General features: G+C 44.7%; 1 protein-coding gene across 1 annotated transcript in view; it reads right to left on the bottom strand.

Annotated features, from left to right (window-relative positions):
* ARAP2 (ArfGAP with RhoGAP domain, ankyrin repeat and PH domain 2) overlaps window positions 1-19274 on the bottom strand; it is a 1093539-nt gene that overhangs the window by 951659 nt on the left and 122606 nt on the right. Inside the window, exon 5 of the mRNA XM_069202133.1 lies at window positions 18098-18171. Within this exon, the coding sequence (XP_069058234.1) occupies window positions 18098-18171 (74 nt within the window). The remainder of the gene's footprint in view (window positions 1-18097; window positions 18172-19274) is intronic.

Below are 19274 nucleotides of genomic sequence, written 5' to 3'. Positions count from 1 at the left end.
TCTAAACACCTCGTTGGAACGGGACCAAGAACTTCTGTCCCTACGTGGCAAGCTTATAGACTTAGAAGACAGTAGCCATAGGGACAATGTCTGATTTTTTTAAATTCCGGAACAAGTGGAAGGGACAGACATTTAAGCCTATTTACAAAATACCCTTCCTACACTTACAGGGATACCCTTTGACCCCCGCTGGAATTCCAGAGAGCACACCAATAGGTCCAAGACAGCTGGATGGTGCATCTCGAACCTCGCCTCCTAAGACAGACACCGACACCGACAGGCTTGTCAACTTCGCCTAGAAGCTCACTACCATAGCCCATTCAAGACTGAGGGCTACGAGGTCCGAATTCAAAGGAGACTAATGACCGCCGCAAGGCATTCTTGTCATTGTGACCCCGACTTCGCCAACTGGAGGTGAAATATGGCTTGTTTGACCCAGCACGGATGTGGTTCACTAAAGGTGGCAAGTCCACAGATTTCTACGAACCGGAGGAACTATGTCACTATCTGGATGGACTCTCGGCCCAGCCAAAGGACACAACCCTGCTAGCCCTACACCTAGAGCAGACCATGGACTGGCATGGCGTATTGCCCTCATTCGCTATATCGGAAGTGTGAAATCGCAATGGCATTGACCCCCACCTGAGTGACAGGGACCCGGGGAGAACAGCAAGAGTCCAAAGCCATATTGACCATGTGCTGCAAGCAGTGGCATCCATACCCAAACATCAGAAAGAGACAAGTCATTCTCCCCTTTGAAACCTTGAAACCTCTAAGCATCACCACCTGAGACCACAGTGGCCACGTGGCAAATAACTAATCACAGAGGTGAGATGGAATGGTGGGGTCTATGATCCGGTGACGATGGACAGATGAGTACCCTAAAATATGTTATTGTCTGATGTGGCCAAGTAATGTTATACTCAGATTATAGATATGGCACAGTAATGGGATGTATTGAGTAGCAGTGTTTAATTGACTTGACTTGCACCTAGTTAGCCACTATGCATCATCTCTCTGCAATGGCAGCAGCCCTCTTTGTCCTCCCTCTTTCTCCCCCCTTTTTTTTCTTCTCTCTATATTTTACTGTCTCTCTCTCCTCTCTCACCTGCCGCCTGGTTGGTGCACCAGCTTTATGTTCACACTATGATGAGATACTGAAATCTGCAGAATGTCAAATATGACTAGGGAGATATAAATGTTAATGTCACTGCATTGTTAATAGTTACTGGATAAGATGCACCATTGCGGACAAATACTTGACTTGTATAAGTTATGCCTAATGCCCAATGTTTAGAGTTCTATGTGTTCAAAGGCTGTTATATGGATGTTATGTTTATTAGAAATGGGGGACCACTGTTACTGTAACCATGGTTGTTCAGCCTCACCAGCACTGTCTACTGTGGCTATACATAAGATGCCTTTCCCCATTCATCATGTACTAGTTGTTACTTGCTGCTCTTATTTGTCTTAGAGTCGACAAGCATCCCCCCCACAACTGGGGGGAGGGGAAGAATAGGAACAATTAGTAGTAGTCAGAGACATCAGCACTCTGACCCTCCATTCCCTTTCCCTGGTGAGTATGTGGGTCCCCCCTTAACCCCTACTTCAACCAGGCACTAGCCATCATTCCTCTTTTAATAGCGGCTCGCAGTGCGCGCCCTGCCTCCGGCCGGGGCTCCTCTGAGTCAGCCAGCCCCACAGGTTTGGACCCGCAATCCACAGACCGAACCCTTAGGGCTTTGATCCTGCCCAAAGTAGGCATCCCATGTCTCTATCCCCCCTCCCTGGTCGCATACTTTGGCTCCCTCCTCCCCCCCTCCTATTTTCCTCACTCTTCTTCCTTCTATCCCTCCTCTCCTTTTCCCTATCCAGTCTTTCATTTCTATTTATTACCTATAATTCGATTCCTTCTTATTTCTCATCCTCTCTCCTCTATTTCACCCTACCTTTCAAATAGCACCCCAAGTCAGAACCTAGCGCCCTCTTCCCGACTGCCTGAGATCCGACTGTGCTATTACACTTTAGACCCAGACAATAGACAGATTTCCCCCTCCCCTCTGCCCCAATACTTCCTCCCCCACCCATCCATGTCCTTCCCCTCCTCCACCCCATCAGCCACTCCTAACACTGCCGCCTATCCCTGCCACCCTCCCCTTCACTCCAGTATACCACACACATCCATTGCGGTTATGAGTAGCAGGTTCCCAACCCATACCCGACCATTCCAGATCCTATCTTGGAATGTTAATGGTTTAACCCACTATGTGAAATGAAAGAAGGTACTATCTTACCTGCAGCCAAAAAAGGTGAATGTGGCCCTCCTCCAGGAGACACATCTTGATGTGATAGAATCCATTAAGTTGCACCGAGACTGGGTGGGGAGGGCGATATTTAGCTGCTGTACTACACCAAGGCCGCAGGGTAGTGGGACTCTAAGGAAATGTGGTGTGGCAATTCTGATCTGTAAGATACTTCCTGTTACACTGATTAAAACATGGTTGGTCTTGGAGGGGAGATATGTATTTGCTAAACTTAAAATAGGGGACTCCTCGATATGCGTCGGCTCCATATATGCACCCAGAGGCCCCAAGCTATTGTTCTTTCTTCATATGAATCGCCTACTAACTGAGATAGGAGCCACACGTTATATAATACAAGGTGATTGGAACTTGGCCCGTGATGCAGTTAGACAGGACTGGGGGCATGGACATGTGCAACACCCAGGACAGAGCCATTCTCACTGATATGTCCTCAGATCATAGACTAGTGGCTCACTGGAGGCTAATGTACCCATTTAATGAGGAATACACATTCTTGGCACCGGTACATTGGCCTAGATAAAGGACTCCCGTATACTAGAATGCGATCTATCGGATCACACCCCAATATTGTTATTAGTCAATACAGGTCTTACCTCCCTGGGCCGCAAACCCTGGCATTTGGCTATGCCGCACTCCCCAGGGCAAAATGCAATTGAGAGCCCAGGTCCACCTACATGCAGGATAATAAAGATACAGTCTCCTCCCAAAGGGTCCTGTGGGCAGAGGCAAAGGCAACCCTTCATGGGCAAATGATGCGAGATGCCGCGCAGGCCAACAAACAACGCTTAGCGCGCCAGACAGAACTAGAGCACAGTATCACACGCCTCACCCAACACTACACAGCACAATCATCTGTGCCAGCCCGTCGGTGTTTAGAACAGGCTTGTATGGCCCTCAATTAATTCTACACCTGTCAGGCTGAATACACCCTGCAACATCTGCAAGTCAGACACTACGAACAGGGGGAAAAGTCTGGTTGGCTCTTAGTGGCTCAGCTTTGACAGAGAGAAGCAGCTCAGGCCATTCCCACTATTAAGTCTACCACCGTGGAGCTTCTTACCCGACCATAAGACATTAGTAATGAGTTTACAGACTTTTATCAATGTCTATATACCCCAGAAGAGGTTGCTAGCCCCACTAAGGTCAACACCTTCTCGGAAAAAACGCATTTCCCCCACCATTTAGCCAAGGGCCAAGCCCTGCTAGATGGGGAAATCAATAAGGTTGAAATAGCACAGCCCATCTCTAACCTCCCATATCGTAATTCACAAGGCGAAGATGGGTTCCCTGCGGAATTTGATAAATGGCAGGTGAGGAGGCGGTCGACTCCCTGTATGAAGCCTTCTGGGAGGCCTACCGGGAAGGCTCACTGGGCACAATCTCGACCTAGGCAATGATCATAGTAATACCTAAACCCAGACGAGACCCTCTCCACTGTGGCAACTATCACCCCATTTCTCTCTTAAATGGAGATATTAAAATGCTAGTCAGCATTTTAGCAGCCCGACTACGCAAAATCCTTCCATACTTAAAACATCCTACACAGGTACGGTTTGTCCCAGGATACACCTCCTGAAACCATTTACGCACTCTCTCCCATGCCCTGTGGGAAGCTAGAAAAATGCCAGAAGATGCCATAGCCTTATCCTTAGATGCTGAGAAAGCCTTTGACCGCGTTGAATGGGAATACTTGTTTACAACTCTGTGAAAATTTGGCCTGGATGACCAATTCATTGCAAAAGAATGTCTACTGTATGATTGCCCCTCGGCACGGGTCAATTGTGGAGGCTTCCTGTCAGACCCTTTACCCATATGGAGAGGGACAAGACAAGGCTGCCCTCTCTCGCCATTACTATTCCTACTAGCCATGGAACCGCTAGGGGCCACCATACGTCAATCTCCACTACTCACTGGTACATCAATAAGAGGGAGACTCTCCAAACTATCTATATGCAGATGACATCCTACTCACCCTGACGGATCTGGACCATTCCCTCCCGGCCTTAATGGAGATCATTGATGACTTTGCAACCCTGTCTGGATATCGGGTGAACTGGGACAAATGTGAAGCGCTACCCCTCTCCCTTATCACCACGAGAGCGGCGATACACGGCTTTCTGTTCCACAGGATGCCACTCTGTCTTAAATATCTAGGGATCCTTGTCAACCGAGGACTGGAGAATATGGTGGCTCACAACCTGGACCCACTCATTGCATAAAGCATAAAGTGTGTTATAGACCCACCACCCCCAACCAAAGTCACATCCACAATCATGTGGGCTACTCCCATCCTTATGCCATGACCTAGTCTACTGCTTCACTGGCAAAGTACCTAGACTAAAATTAATATACAATGATATTTTAAAAGGGAGGTTCAATTTATCCAGATATGGTTCAAAAATAGGAAAGGGCTTGAGTTACTGAAGCTGCTCTAACTTCCAGATTTAGTCATCACATGCTTGGGGTGTTCAGATAGTATCCCCTTCGTAGGAAGGTATTGGTGCTATCTGTAGAACCCAGGAGCTGCAAATACCCCCAAGCCTCACTCCTTGTGAGGGAGATTCGCATCTTTGGCGGACCAGTTGAGCTCTAGCTCACCACAAGGTTTATTTAACATCAGGTAAGAAGGACTAGAACATGGACACTAAATTCAGTTCTTTGGCAATGTTTGCTGTCCTCAGAGCACCTCAAGGGACTCAAGAGATACCAGGAACCAATACCGCTAAAATAAAAAATAAAAATATTTTAAAAAAAAACATTCTGCAGACCACTTAAGTTTATGTAAAAGCTGTTTTAGTGCTTCTCCACTGTGCTTTCTCATTTTATAGTGATTCCTATTATTTCTTTAACATTTCACCAGTCAATTCTCATATTATTAATGATATCACAGTTTGTGTGTGTGAGGAACTGGGTGTACTGTATGACAGGGATAGGTAGCCTTACCGTGGAGTACACTCACATACAACCCTTTGGGAAAGAACAGTCTTGTTAACTTAACCGCTAGCTTAACCCTGGGTAGCTGTGGCTGTGAGCAGTGAGGCTCAGTAAAGGAAATTAGTGTAATGCATTTAACAGCACCACATAGCAGAATAAGAACATCATACTTCAATAAAAAAGACAGAATACCAATTTATAAAAATAGAGCTTATTTTAATTAGTTTTTTAGAGTCCTTGATCATAAAAATCAGCCGGCGGGTTCTGGAACTATAGATTTTAGAACTTCTAAATACCTTTAAAGACAACCATAAATAAGCACTGGTAAAAGTTTGAAAACTTTTGCAAAGTTTTAAAAAGTTAGTTGGAGTATTCTAGCGTGGCTTGGGCAAACAATTCCAATAGAGTCAAAGTCTAGTGGGGCAGAAATGATACTCTGCACGGTTACCTGGTCACCAGAGCGATTTTTAAGCAAGTTTCAAACTTTAACTTCCGACCACCACAGGAAACAATGGAGTGGGCCTGATGATGATGGATACAGGCAAACACGCTCACAAGGATGCTCTGGTTGTGGTTCTGTCAATGGGGGTGTCTCGTGGTGGTTCCTTTGTCCACGGGTGATGTGGGGCGAACCTAGTTACATGTCCTCTTTGCTGCAGTGGTTGGAGAGCTATGGCTGTGCCACTGGCGATGATACACTGTAGCTGGAGGCAAAATCTTTGGTGGGCGCTTGTGCCCTTGTTGTCCAACGAATCCGGTCACTGACAGCTCTCCCGGGTCCGGCATACATGAGTGCAGAGTTTGGCCATCTTGTATTCCTTTGTTGGTGTGCCCAGTGACTGGCAGCAGAGAAACAATCACAAGGGCAACCACTTTGTTGAGTTGGGATTTTTCCGCTCTTTTGTCCCTATAGCAAGTTCCAGGGGACCAGCCACCAGACCCTTGGAGTCACTGGACTTGATGAAGTGGGGAAATTGAGTTTTTGCATGGTCAGGAACCACAGGTAGGGTCCCAGCTCACTAGCCCAAAAGGTCGGCAGGTGCAGTCCTCTCAGAGGAGCAGCCTTTCATTTTGCAGTCCAAAGCCAGCAGGACAATTCTCCTTCAGTCCTCTTTCTTCTATAAATGTGAACTGAGGGTAAGGGTGCCAGAGATGCCCATTTTATGCCAGAAACATGCCCTGGGGGCACCACACAGTCACTAGCCAATGGGCTAGTGGGCCCCCTTCTACCTAGTGGTGACATTCCTGTGATGTGTGGCACTTGGCTATACCAGAGTGCCCCATCTTACCACTTTAATAATGGCACAACCTTTCCTTGGTTGTGACGTGCAAGATAGCCCGCCCTTGGGTGTGGCTCCCAGTGGGCTACACGCCCATGGGAAAGCTGGTTCTCTTGGTCCTGTCCCTGAGATGTCTGTAGGAAAAAAAGGCATCCTTCTCAGGCGTGCTGTGGTCAGTGGCCCTTTAAAGGCAGCTTCACTTTTGAAGCTCACCTTTTGGGCCAACACACTGCAGCCTTCCTGGGGAGGAGGTCACATCTTGTTCCCAGGCTAATGCTTTAGCTCCCTGGCCTGGGAGTCATTCAAACATCTCTGAGGCAGTAAGAAACCTGTCTAAGTGTGAATTGCCTTTGTGAGGCCACTCTACTTGCTGGAGTGCACGGTAACAACTTTCTAGACATTGCTTAAAATTAATAGGGGCCATCTTACCATCAAATTGAGTTCAATTTTCCCCATGGTTAGGTGGCTCCCTCTGGTTAGGTGGTACCATTATTAAGATAGTTGCATTTAACTGTAAACAGTAAACTGTTCAACACTATGATAGGTAACGGGGCTCCTAACCTTCCCCAGAAAAAAAACAACTGGGAAGTTCTGCTGTTAGTCATGTCTAACTGTCTAACTTAAGAGTATGTTGCTCCCTGCCATATGACTTGGTAGGCCTGCCTTAGGGAAGTCTGATATATACCCTTAAGGGAAATGGCCCATTTGTCATTAGGGATAATGACAAAGTTGAGTTAGCAGTGCAGCGCACTGCTCTTTCACTCTGCAGTGGCAGGCTGAGGTGCCTTTCACGTTTTGTACATGCAGGATGGGACAAACAGTGCTGCAGTCCTGTGTGGACACTCTGCCTTACATGCCCTGGCTACCTGGGTCCCATATATTTGGAACTTAAAAAAATAAGGTAATGCATGCCAATGTGGGATAACCAATTAAACCTACTTTTGTATAGGGTTAACACACTGGCACTGAGGTCTGGTTAGCATGCCTCAGTGCACTCTCAAAGTCGAAAAACAAGCATCAGTCCCAAAAAGCATGTTGGGGGGGCACGCAAAAAGATGCATTTCCTTACAAAGTGGCATAATTTCCTTTGGTGTAATCAAATATGCTTGTTAGTTCACCCTCAAATGAATTCCTAAACCTGGTTAGATCTGGATGACGGTTGGTAATATTATTTGAATAATTGAAGGTGTGTAGGGATCCATTTCTTATTGTGGGTGCTCTGATTCTCTTTGCACTTAACTCCCCACTTCTAGACACACTATTTTTAAGGAAAATAAGGGACAGTTGTCTAAGGAGACCAGAGTGTTTGGGGAGCACAGCAATGTTTCTTGGTTACCATTACTGTGTTTCTTTGCTAATGCTTGGCTATGTGAGTGAAATAACGTAAACAAATGAGAATGTCCCAAACAAAACACACATATTGTTTGTGTATTACCACTAACTAATAACAAGGGGGACTAAACAAGAGCAGGCAAAAATGTTTGATACATTTTGAGAGCTGTGGTCTAACTTTCTACCATTCGAGTCATCACATGATGGCTATTGTTGTGTGCCATACTAAGTGCATGGCTAATAAAAACGTTAGTGGTTTGAGTGGGATTATGACACAGTAAACATTTTATAAAAGGAGGGGAAGTGCATTACATCACCCTATGGCACAATGCGTAATGGCAAAAAGTGTACATGATAAGTACTGGGCAATGCAAAGGTCTAAGTCATTTACAAAATGTTCCACCTTGGGATGTCATTGTTCAACCCTTGTTTGTGGATAGACAGTTTATAAATCCATTATTGCTCTTTCCCAAACAGGATTTTCTCCAGACGCCTGTTTTCTGCTATAACATGTTCTAGGATGACGCATTTGAGATCTTTCACAGAGTGCCTAGTATTTCCGTAGTGCATCGAGCGCACCCACTTGCATTTGGTGTAGTGACTGAGGATCTAATGATGAAGCATGTCACAGGTGCTACCTCTGGGTTAGGACCCTACTACAATATCCATGAGATGCCAGGATCATACTAATTTAACTGGGTGTGGATCCTTCACTATCTTGAAATATACTAGGACCCTGCAACTGATCTCTTAGAATGAAGAGATAACAAAAGCAAAGGTTAACACTCTTTTGTGAAGTTACTTGTCTTTTAAATGTGTAAAGGCAGACATTAGTCTATGATGAACTGCCATGTTATGCTATAACCATTGTATACCACTAATTTACTGCAGTATAGTTTGGCACAATATATCACTAGAGGACAAATGTGGGATTTTATTGCACTACCCTTGCATTACACTTGGGGCCTCATTACGACCCTGGCGGCCGGCGGTAAGCTGGCGGTAACACCGCCAACAGGCTGGCGGTGTTCTGCCAGCTATTATGACTGTGGTGTACTAGCCACAGCCATACCGCTGGCCCCTCCAACATACTGCCAGGCTTCCGCCTGGCGGTCATAATCCCCATCCGCCAGCCTGTCCCCAGCAGTAAACACCGCCATGGAAAGGCTGGCGGTAAGGGGTACTCGGGGTGCCCCTGGGGTCCCCTGCACTGCTCATACACTTGGCGGTATACTGGAGCTCGCAGCTTCGGCGGTCTTTTTAAAATACCGCCAAAGTTGGAATGAGGGCCATAGTTTCATAAGATGTTAGACTTGGCATCATTGGCAAGGTCTCCCCTAACTTTTTGCCTCCACTTTCCAGGTTGTTTATGTGTGCTGGACTCTGTTTTTGCTGTTTTTGTTTGCTCTGGACACTTTACCACTGCTGACCAGTGCTAAAGTGTAAATGTTTCTTCTATAAATTGCAATTGTGTACATTGGTTTATCCATGATTGGCATATTTAATTTACTAGTAAGTCCCTAGTAAAGTGCACTAGAGGTGCCAGGGCCTGTAAACCAAATGCTACTAGTGGGCCTGCAGCACTGGTTTTGCCACCCACATTAGTTGCCCTGTAAACATGGCTCAGACCTGCCACTGCAGTGTCTGTGTGTGCAGTTTCTAACTGCCGAATCGACTTGGCAAGTGTACCCACTTGCCCTTCCTAAACCTTCCCTTTTTATACATGTAAGGCACCCCTAAGGTAGGCCCTAGGTAGTCCCATGGGCAGGGTGCAGTGTATGTTAAAGGAGGGACATGTACTTATGTGTCTTACATGTCTTGACAGTGAAATACTGCCAAATTAGTTTTTTCACTGTTGCAAGGCCTATCTCTTTCATAGGTTAACACGGAGGCTGCCTTTAAATAGTATTAAAGCACAGATTCCCTTTGAGAGCAGATAGATATGTGGAGTTTGGCATATCTGAACTCACAGTTTAAAAATACATCTTTTAGTGAAGCTGTTTTTTAGATTGAGTTTTTGAAAATGCCACTTTTAGAAAGTAGGCATTTTCTTGATTAAACCATTCTGTGACTCTGCTGGTTTGTGGATTCCTTGTCTGGGTCAGTTTGACAGTTGGGCTGTTTGCACCTCTCCTCTAGACAGTGACACAAAGGGAGCTGGGGTGGAGCCTGCATATCCTGATGGGCCATCTGGGCTGAGGGGAGGAGTGCTCACTTACACCTGAAAGGGCTGTGCATGCCCTCACACAATGCAGTCCCTAACTCCCTGGTGTGTGTCTAGGGATTCAAAGGTAGAAAAGGATATAAGAAGAGCACCCAAAACCCCTGAAAATCAGATTACTTCTGGAACCAAGAGGAACCTTTGCCAAGGAGGAGAGTTGGAGAAACTGGATGAGGAGTACTGCCCCTACGCCTGTGACTGTGCTTTGCTGGGTTGTCCTGCAGTAGGTATTTCTGCTGAGAGGACAAAGACTGACTTTTGTGTGACTTCCCACTGGTGAAGAATCTCCAAGGGCTTGAACTGAGCTGGCCTCCTGTTGTTGAAGACTCAGGGACAACAAAGACTTATCTCTTCCAGCACTTGTGTTTTCTGTTGAGACTCCTGCCTGCCAAGTGTTGCCATAACCGGTCTCTGGGCCGTTGAAAGGTGCAGCTAGTGGAAAAGGACAGAATCCACACAAAGACTGCAGTGCGGGGAAACTTTCAACAAACCACCCACCTCGCAGCTGATAAGTGACGTGCCGCCGGCCTCACAGCTAAAACCGACACTCCACCTGCATCGCGGCTGGGAGATCGACGCAATGCAGCTGGAGAAACGATGCGCAACACCGGCAGTGGCTGCTGTTAATGACGCAAGCCCCCATGCAGTGTGGTTTCTTGACACCGTGTGACCGGATTTCAACGCAACATGACTGGGCGCGAAAAAATCTACGCAAGGCCTGCCCGGACCCAAGATGCCTGTCCGGATTGACGCACCGCTCTGTTGTGGGACAGAAGAAACGACGCACGCCGACCTGATCAGAGGAGGAATTATGCACGGTCTCGATTGCGAGTTGGAATTCAACGCTTCGCTGGCCTTTTCCGATGCACACTTGGTCGTGCGTCTTTATTTTTTATACTACCCAGGTACTTTTGTGCGCTAAGTGGTCTCACTGTTTTCTAAGGATTTGAGACTCTTATTCTTGTTAAAATTCATACCTTGACTTCTGTATGTTGGATTCTTGTTGTTTTGCTTAGATAAATATTACCTATTTTTCTAAACATGTGTTGTGTCATTTTATAGTGTTTTCACTGAGTTACTGTGTGTGTTGGTACAAATACTTTACACATTGCTTCTGGAGTTAAGCCTGCCTGCTCGTGCCAAGCTACCAAGGGGGTGAGTGGGGCTTAACTGAGGGTGATTCTCCTTTATCCTGACTAGAGTGAGGGTCCATGCTTGGACAGGGGTAATATGACTGCCAACCAAAGACCCCATTTCTAACACAAGGGCAGCACAATACTTACTTAACTTTTACAAAACTGGGAAAGCCGGCATATGTTGTTGTGCTTTGCTTGGTACATGTGCAGACAGGCAATGCAGTGCAAATTGCTGCTTTGTGTTACTCTGCACACCATAAACTACAGCCCTCCCAAATGTCATCTGCATACATACCCCACTACACTGTGTGGCACTAAAATATTCGCCACTCAACTGTACACTATTCTACTGTATGCTACTGCAATGTACACCACTCGACTGTGCATGACTCCACTATACACTGTTCCACTCTACACCACTTCAATGTACGTTATTCCACTGTATGGCACTCAAATGCATACTACTCCCCTGTACGCCACTCCACTCTGCCACTCCACTGTACGCCATTCCATTATACGCTATTCCCTTCGACAACACTCTACTCTGCCACTGTATGGCACTCCAAAGCATGACACTCCCCTGTACGCCACTCCACTCTATGCCACTCCACTGTTCACCATTCCATTCTATGCTATTCCCTTGGACTAGTTTTACCAACTAATTATGAAAATGTAACTACAGATAAAATTTGTTGTATTGAGGATAATTCCGGCATTGAACTTTGCTTTGTGATTTTCATTTTCTGCAAAGGGATTGAGCAAAGCACAAGGAAATGAAACAATCATTTACTCAGGATTCTACGATGCCAAGGTGGAGGTTTTATGTTGATCACAGCTTTCCCTGCACACGATAGCTCTCCATTTCAAAAGGTGGCAAAAATGTTTTATTGAATACAAGAGACAATCACAATGGAGAGCTGGTTAGATCAGTTCCTCTAATCACACTTCTGCTAACTAGCTGAAACACACAACGCGGAAAACAGATATTAGATATGCAGACCTTTAAAAGTATTGTGACACACATTCTCGTGGAAGAAAACAGTGTTCCATCACAGACGCAATTTGTAACAAAATATCCTGGACATTGTTCAAAGTAAGTTTTTCTTAAAAACTATGAGAGTAAAAAGGGGAAGTTGATGTGGTCTTACGTTTTTTACACTCAAGTCATTTGGAAGGCATGCTACCCTATTGAATACCACTTTTGAACATCACTGTGACTTCCGGTGACCCAGTCATTCATCTGTGATGTTTCTTCATAAAGGAAATGCTAGCAAACTCCGTCATTCAACCACAGGTTTTAATAGCATGCTATAAAGGTCAATGTGGAAACAATGGTCTGGGTAACAACGTTTTGCCAAATTGTATTTATTTATGGAGAATGTATTATTTTATCTTCTTTGTTGCCAGAAATTTCAATTTTATTTGTCTATAAAATTATGTGACAAAGTACTTCAATTAAAAGAAAATATTAGTGCAGATGCATCAGGGTTCCACCCTGTGCTTTAGGGCAGACTTCTGTCATAGGATTTCCTCTAATTGCAAGACCCTCATGGCTGGCTGCGCGAACCAAGATTGCGGCCACAGCCTGGACCGGTTGATTTGGAGATCCCTCGCACCCAAGAACTATTTTTGGCAGCAGCTACTGGATTGGACACTGTGAAGTCCACAGAGTCCTCCGATCTGTCGCATGAGCCCCTGGGACCAATCTGTGTTGTGAACCTCCCCTGCACACTGTGGCAAGTGAGTCTGGCTGTGGGTATTGCAGGGGTAGTGGCGGCCCATGTCAGATGATCCTGTTTCCAGGAAGCCCCAGTCACCAGCTGTTGCTGCCGGACAGGGGAGGGTCCTCTCCTGCCCCCTTCTAATTTTTCCTCCCCCTGCTCCTGAACACAAGGAGTTCCACCCAGGCATGCTATGCCCTCCATGAAGAATCATCATATACGGATTGGGAAACAGCCTGGAATACTGTGCCTGAGTGGGAGCTGGCCGAGGCCACTGGGGAACGTACCTTTGGGGTCCCGTCCTGGGTTTCACATATAGACGGGACCTGACCTTCTTGGATCCCTTCCTGGCTTGCATAAGAAAAGCCCACTCCACTGCTCGACTGCTCCCTGGCCCATCACCTCTCTGTCCTACTGAGTCCTGTGGTAGGATGGGCTACTCCTGCTGCTCATGCAGACCTGTGGTGCAAGCAGGCTGAATTACTACCCTCTTTTTTGCAACCCAACCACTGCTTGGAGGCCTGAGGTTAATATCCGAGTTCTTACCAAGGGAAAGGACTGTTTGTCCTCTTCTCAGGCACAAATCAAAAAGGACAGATACACCACATCTTCAACAGATGCTTCTAAACCTGCCACTGAGCCCCCTCACCAGCCTCAGTGTTCTTGGATGCCACCAGCACAGAATACATCCTCCAAGCTATACAAGCCTATCGAGCGGCCCTTGAGACAAAGGTTAGTGTGGTTGGTCTGAATGTCGCCCTTTTATGCCAAGACCTTTGCAAGATCTAGGCTTGACAACTACCGAATGATCACCCTGCTAACATTCCCAGCCACGGTCTAAGAGAAAATCTATCAACAGATGCTTCACTGAACACCTTAATGACTACCAACTCGTCAACATCACTCACTCTTGTTTCAGACCCAAACATAGCACAGAAACTGCTCTGATAGCCCCCTGGATGGCATCTGCATGACTCTGGATGGAGAAGACACAGTGACCCTCATCATCCTGGACATCTCCACAGAGTTTGTCATAGTCTCACATCGCATCCTTATCCAACACCTCCACGTCACTGGAATCCAAGTACATGCACTACCATGGATCTGCTTCTTCCTGACTGGAAGGACTCAGTCAGTTAACTGTCACCATACACCTTGGACACCCATGACCTCATCTCTGGAGTTCAACAAGGATCCTCCCTGAGCCCAACCCTCTTCTACACATGCATGATCCTCTATCCAGCATCATCTGCTTTCATGACATCAATATCCTCTACTATGATAGCAACACACAACTCATTCTCTCCCTCATATACAAGACACCCAGTACACAGATCAAGTCTAACGCCTGCATGACTGAAATTGCCCACTGGATGAAGACCAACTGTCTGAATCTGAACATTGACAAGACTGAAATTGTGATCTTTAGGAAGAGCACTTCACCCCCGGACCTGACACCAACCCACAGCACCCATACTAAGAACCTCTGGATTGTTATCAGCAGCAAATTCAACATGACCACCCAAGACAACACTGTCACCATCTCATGCTTTTATATCCTGAACATGCAAAATAAGATTTTCAAATGACTCCCAATAAGCACGCTGAAAACCGTCATGCACACCCTCATTACAAGCAAGCTGGGCTACAGGAACAACCTCTATGCCAGGATCAACAAAAAACTCAAAAGAAGAATGGCAGATCATTCACAATTTGGTGGCCAGAATCTCTCTGAGCCCACCCATGCTCCACTCACTTCACACCACACCTGATGGAGCTCCTCCGGCGCCCCCTACATAAACAAGCACAATACAAACTCCTCACCCACAGTTTCAAGGCACTACAGAACACTGGCCCAGCATACTCCAACAATTGTACCTGCTTTCCCAAATTTTCCAGACACCTCCTTTCATCAGGACTCCTACTTGCACACATTTCACACATACTGAAAACCAGATAGGGCAGTCAAAATTTCTCCTACATTGCACTTAACGGGTGGAACGACTTGCAGCTATGCATAAACATACTCCTCACTTCTTGAATCCCACAAGAAGCAGCAGACCTGGCATTTTCAGTAGTCCCATTAGGCCCTAGGTTTGCCTAGACTCACACCTGCTCAGCACCAGGATAACATCCCAGGTGATAGTGAGCTTCACAAATCTGCATAACATAACAGTGCTCTCCATATGACCATCTTTGTTCCTGCGCAAGTTGAATGACTTGCATTGACCAACATGTAAGAAAAAAATGTCACATAAGACTTATTTACTTCTTATTATTCTTTTATTTTGGGATGTTAGAACATATAGCATTATTGAGACAAACCTCTCTAATGCTGGACCATTATATGCTGGAGAAGGAAGGCTTAGGGATATATGTGTTGGAGCTTCACAGGACATTACAGGGCATTTGGTATAGCCTAGACGTAGAGACCACTCAGTTATTTGTTGGAGCTGAGAAGGACCCAGATGAGGACATGGATACTTGAGATTGTCTGTAGTTTCAGGACATATAAATAGATAAGGTAGGTACAGGTCAACTGGAGTGTTAAAGAGTACATCCGATTCTTAAAGCTATTTTTATACCAAAATGACACATAGATGGAAATATACCATCATTTAAGGGAGCACATATATGCCAGTCACACACACATCAAATTCCATCAGTATGGAACAGCTGCCTGTGTCATAAAACTTCCCCCCAGGGGCGAGTTGTGAGTGTTGCATGGTCCAGCTATCCACGAAAGTAAGAACACCAAAAACGTGCAAGATTGTTGGTATTCTTAAACATTTCCCAAGGACAGTCCCATCAAAGCTCTGGTTGGAGATTTGTTCCGGTCTGGAATAAATATGAAGTGAGAATATGGGAAACACCCCCAAAACTGAATGGGATTTAGGGCAACAGGTCTCAATTTATGGGCAACAAATTTCCCTCTAAAGAAGCAACTTTTTAAAGTCCAGAAATGCTTTTGCATTTCATTTTAGCACGTGTAACTGTAGATTCTCTGCATATCCATAAAAGTTTACTTATATGGAAACTCCTGTAAATCTGTGACAGTCTTAGGTTCCAAGAAGCATTGTTAGAAATCCTTTTTAAATTAGAGGGAAAAAAACATTTAAGCAAATTGTTTTTGTAAGCCTACTATTTGTAAATTTTTTGCTTTTTAGCCGGATGGCTGGAAATTGCAACCATTTAGAGTGAAATAAACAGCAAAATGCCCCACGTAACTTCCATGAGGCCAGTACTTAATTTGTAAATAAAAAAGTCCTGGTGCCCAAGACCCTCCTCTTAAACACCCGGCTACTGCAATTAAATGTCCGAACATGGAATACTGAAGCAGCGCAACCCTGAAGCCATATTGGGCCTCTTCAATCCATTTAAAGCCACTCCCTGCCCTTCAGCTCACTCTCGCAGCTTTCTGATTTCTCCGACTGTGACACTTTTTTCGTTTCCTCTTCCACCATCTTTCCCATATGTGTCTTTTGCTCGCAGTAAATGCTTGAGGCAGAAAAATAAGTGCCGGCCCTCAATAATAAGAGAAGGTGCTCCGCACCAGAAACAGTAAGCACAAATTAAGCACTGCATGAGACACTAGAAAAGAATGCAGTAAGGGTGGGTAGCATTGCTCAAGGTTCAGAACACTACAGAGAAGGATAGCACACAGTGCAGTGAGGGCTACTCTACTGGCCATAAAGTAAATTTCGATGTGTCGTTTTGGAAGAGGTCTAGGGTGAAAGCCATCAACAGCTAGCAGGCAGACTACCAATAGGAGTTCAAGTGATTTTGGCATTGTCTCTTTTGCTGTGGGCATTTCCACATGGCAGGGTTAATGTAAGCATAAGCACCTGCTTCTTGGTTGAGGACTCCACTCTGCCCCACTGTCATTTGAGCATCTCTTCTAGAGTGATCACTTCATGACGTACTTCTCCTTCACACCTTTTATTTGTTACATTTTACCCTGCCCCTTATCCTGTTCTATAAAGAGATCAAATCCCTATGAGGTATCTCTCCTAGGAGTATTATATTATCAATTACATCCTATGATCACAGTTGAAGGCAGTGGAAAATACTTTGTTGTAATACCTCTTTCCATCAGTTCAACGGAGGGCTACGTTTTTAGAGGAACTTGAGATGTTTCTTACTGCCTTGCAGAAGGCTGATCCCAAGTAGCTACCAATAGCTGCTAAGAGGACTGTAGATAGAGGAGGACATAAAGGGATGGATCAGAAGGCATACTGAGACACAGTTCCCCGTCAATTATCATAACTTTGCTAAGAAAGGCAATGACAATTCCTAAGAATCCCAGCCAGGATTTATGCTCAAGGAAATGGGTTGTTCCTTCAGGGGAATAATGAGCTGAGCTAGGTGGGAGGCCTTACCTCCAAGTGAAATGGTTGTTATGATTAAGACAGCAAAAGCAACATCAAGCAAGATTGCAGAGACAAGAAGGCAGCTCCTACTTCTTAGATAACTAATTTCCTCTTCAATACTAAGAACCACACTATTGGCCTGGAAAAGGCAGTAGTGTGGTGGTCAGGATGTCAATCAATCAATCAGTTTTTGTAAAGCGTGGCTACTCACCGGTGAGGGTCTCAAGGCGTGAAACAGGTGGCTCTCAATACACACCAATATCTCTATGCAGTCTACGGGTAAGGGAATGAACTTGAGAGTGGTAATTGTTTGCATAATGTGGACACTAATGGAATAATAGTGGACGTGTCTGGCCACAGTATCAAGGTGCTAACTCTCAGCATACCGCAGAATTTTATAATATGGCATCCATGGCATGATGGTCAGTTGTTTAGAGCGAGAACTTGAATACCAAAAGGTATGCTCCATCTAAAATGTTCTCCAGTATAAATAACACCTCAAACAATAATACAAATATATTTAAAATATTGTCTTCTAATAATGCAAATATTTTTAATGCATTTCCAGTAGAGTGTTACGGTTTGCAGTTAAGCTACACCTTTGGGATCTCCAAAGTCATTTACACAAATTAATTAATTCAAAATATAATCACGGATGTTGATTTTAAATAAGTGTTTTTGATTCAATTTTTTTTACGGTGGGCTTAATGACGCAACTGAAGTCTTAATTGTATTTTTAGTTTTTATATGAATACACATATCAAATGAACATTTCTTACCAAGCTGTGCTGTAAAGAGCACCCTCCTCATTCAATTCCCCATTTTCAGTATCAAAAAATTCAGTCTCAAGATCCTGAAGAAATGAAAAAAAGTAACGTGTGTGTCAATACAGCATACTAACTGAAATGTAAAAACTGCAAGCATCCTTCTAGCACTCTTTTTCATAGTTTTCCAATATAATCTTTGTTTAGTTGCAAGTTTTATTTTAGTTGTGCTTACGTTTTAGTCCATCCAAATGTGAATTAGTTTCCAAGTTGAATAATCCATTCATAACACACTGCTCTAGTGAGAAGTCGGGGCACTTTTTTTTATAGTGCACGGAAACAGCCACATGTGCACATATGTACAATGACCAGGGGACAAATCTCTTATTCGCTCTCAAACACTAACTGCTGGACATCAAAATTAATCTGCATCACCCTCCTAAAATGTTACTAAGTCTTCAAGGCATACGCTCCATGTCTCTCACACACTCTCCCCTATGTAATGGCTCTCAAACTCACTTGTTACACCTCACTCATCTTATCTTCTCCTGAAAAGCCCAGTCCTTCAAAGCATCCCTACACATATTAATTCTAACACACCCCACACTGCCGAATTCTCTGATCAAAGGTCCTTCAGCTTTACCCAAATCTTCAGAATTCCTAAACAAATCAAAGATCAATCTGTCCAGGCAACCTCAAACGAATTGTCACTTCTCAACCCAGTGAGACACCTTCTACACATTACATCAAAGCTGCCCTCCTAAATTGTAGGTCTTTGATCTAGCATGCAACTTCAATATCAATACATGTCCTCATACAAGGCTTTGCTATGACACTGCTGCACTCTCGAAAACCTATCCTACTTATCTTTCACACCACTAGCTTAATACCAGTAAGCAACCAATATACTCCACCTCAGAGCAGAAAGAAGGCAGTGTATTGTTTCTAATTACAGTGTGACCCTTTAATTTCAAAGGATGTTTTTTTTGGGGGGGTTACTGGGTAATGATTTAGGGACTATATATATATATATATACACATACATATATACGTATATATACACATATACATATACGCACACTATCGTTTCCTTACTACTGAAACTCTCAGCTTTCCATACTGATGATATATATATATATATATAAATATATATATATATATATTTCATCAGTATGGAAATATCAATTTTTTC

Source organism: Pleurodeles waltl, chromosome 1_2 (assembly GCF_031143425.1).
Source record: "Pleurodeles waltl isolate 20211129_DDA chromosome 1_2, aPleWal1.hap1.20221129, whole genome shotgun sequence".
NCBI classification, from domain to species: Eukaryota; Metazoa; Chordata; class Amphibia; order Caudata; family Salamandridae; genus Pleurodeles; species Pleurodeles waltl.
This window is presented reverse-complemented; position numbering and strand designations above follow the sequence as displayed.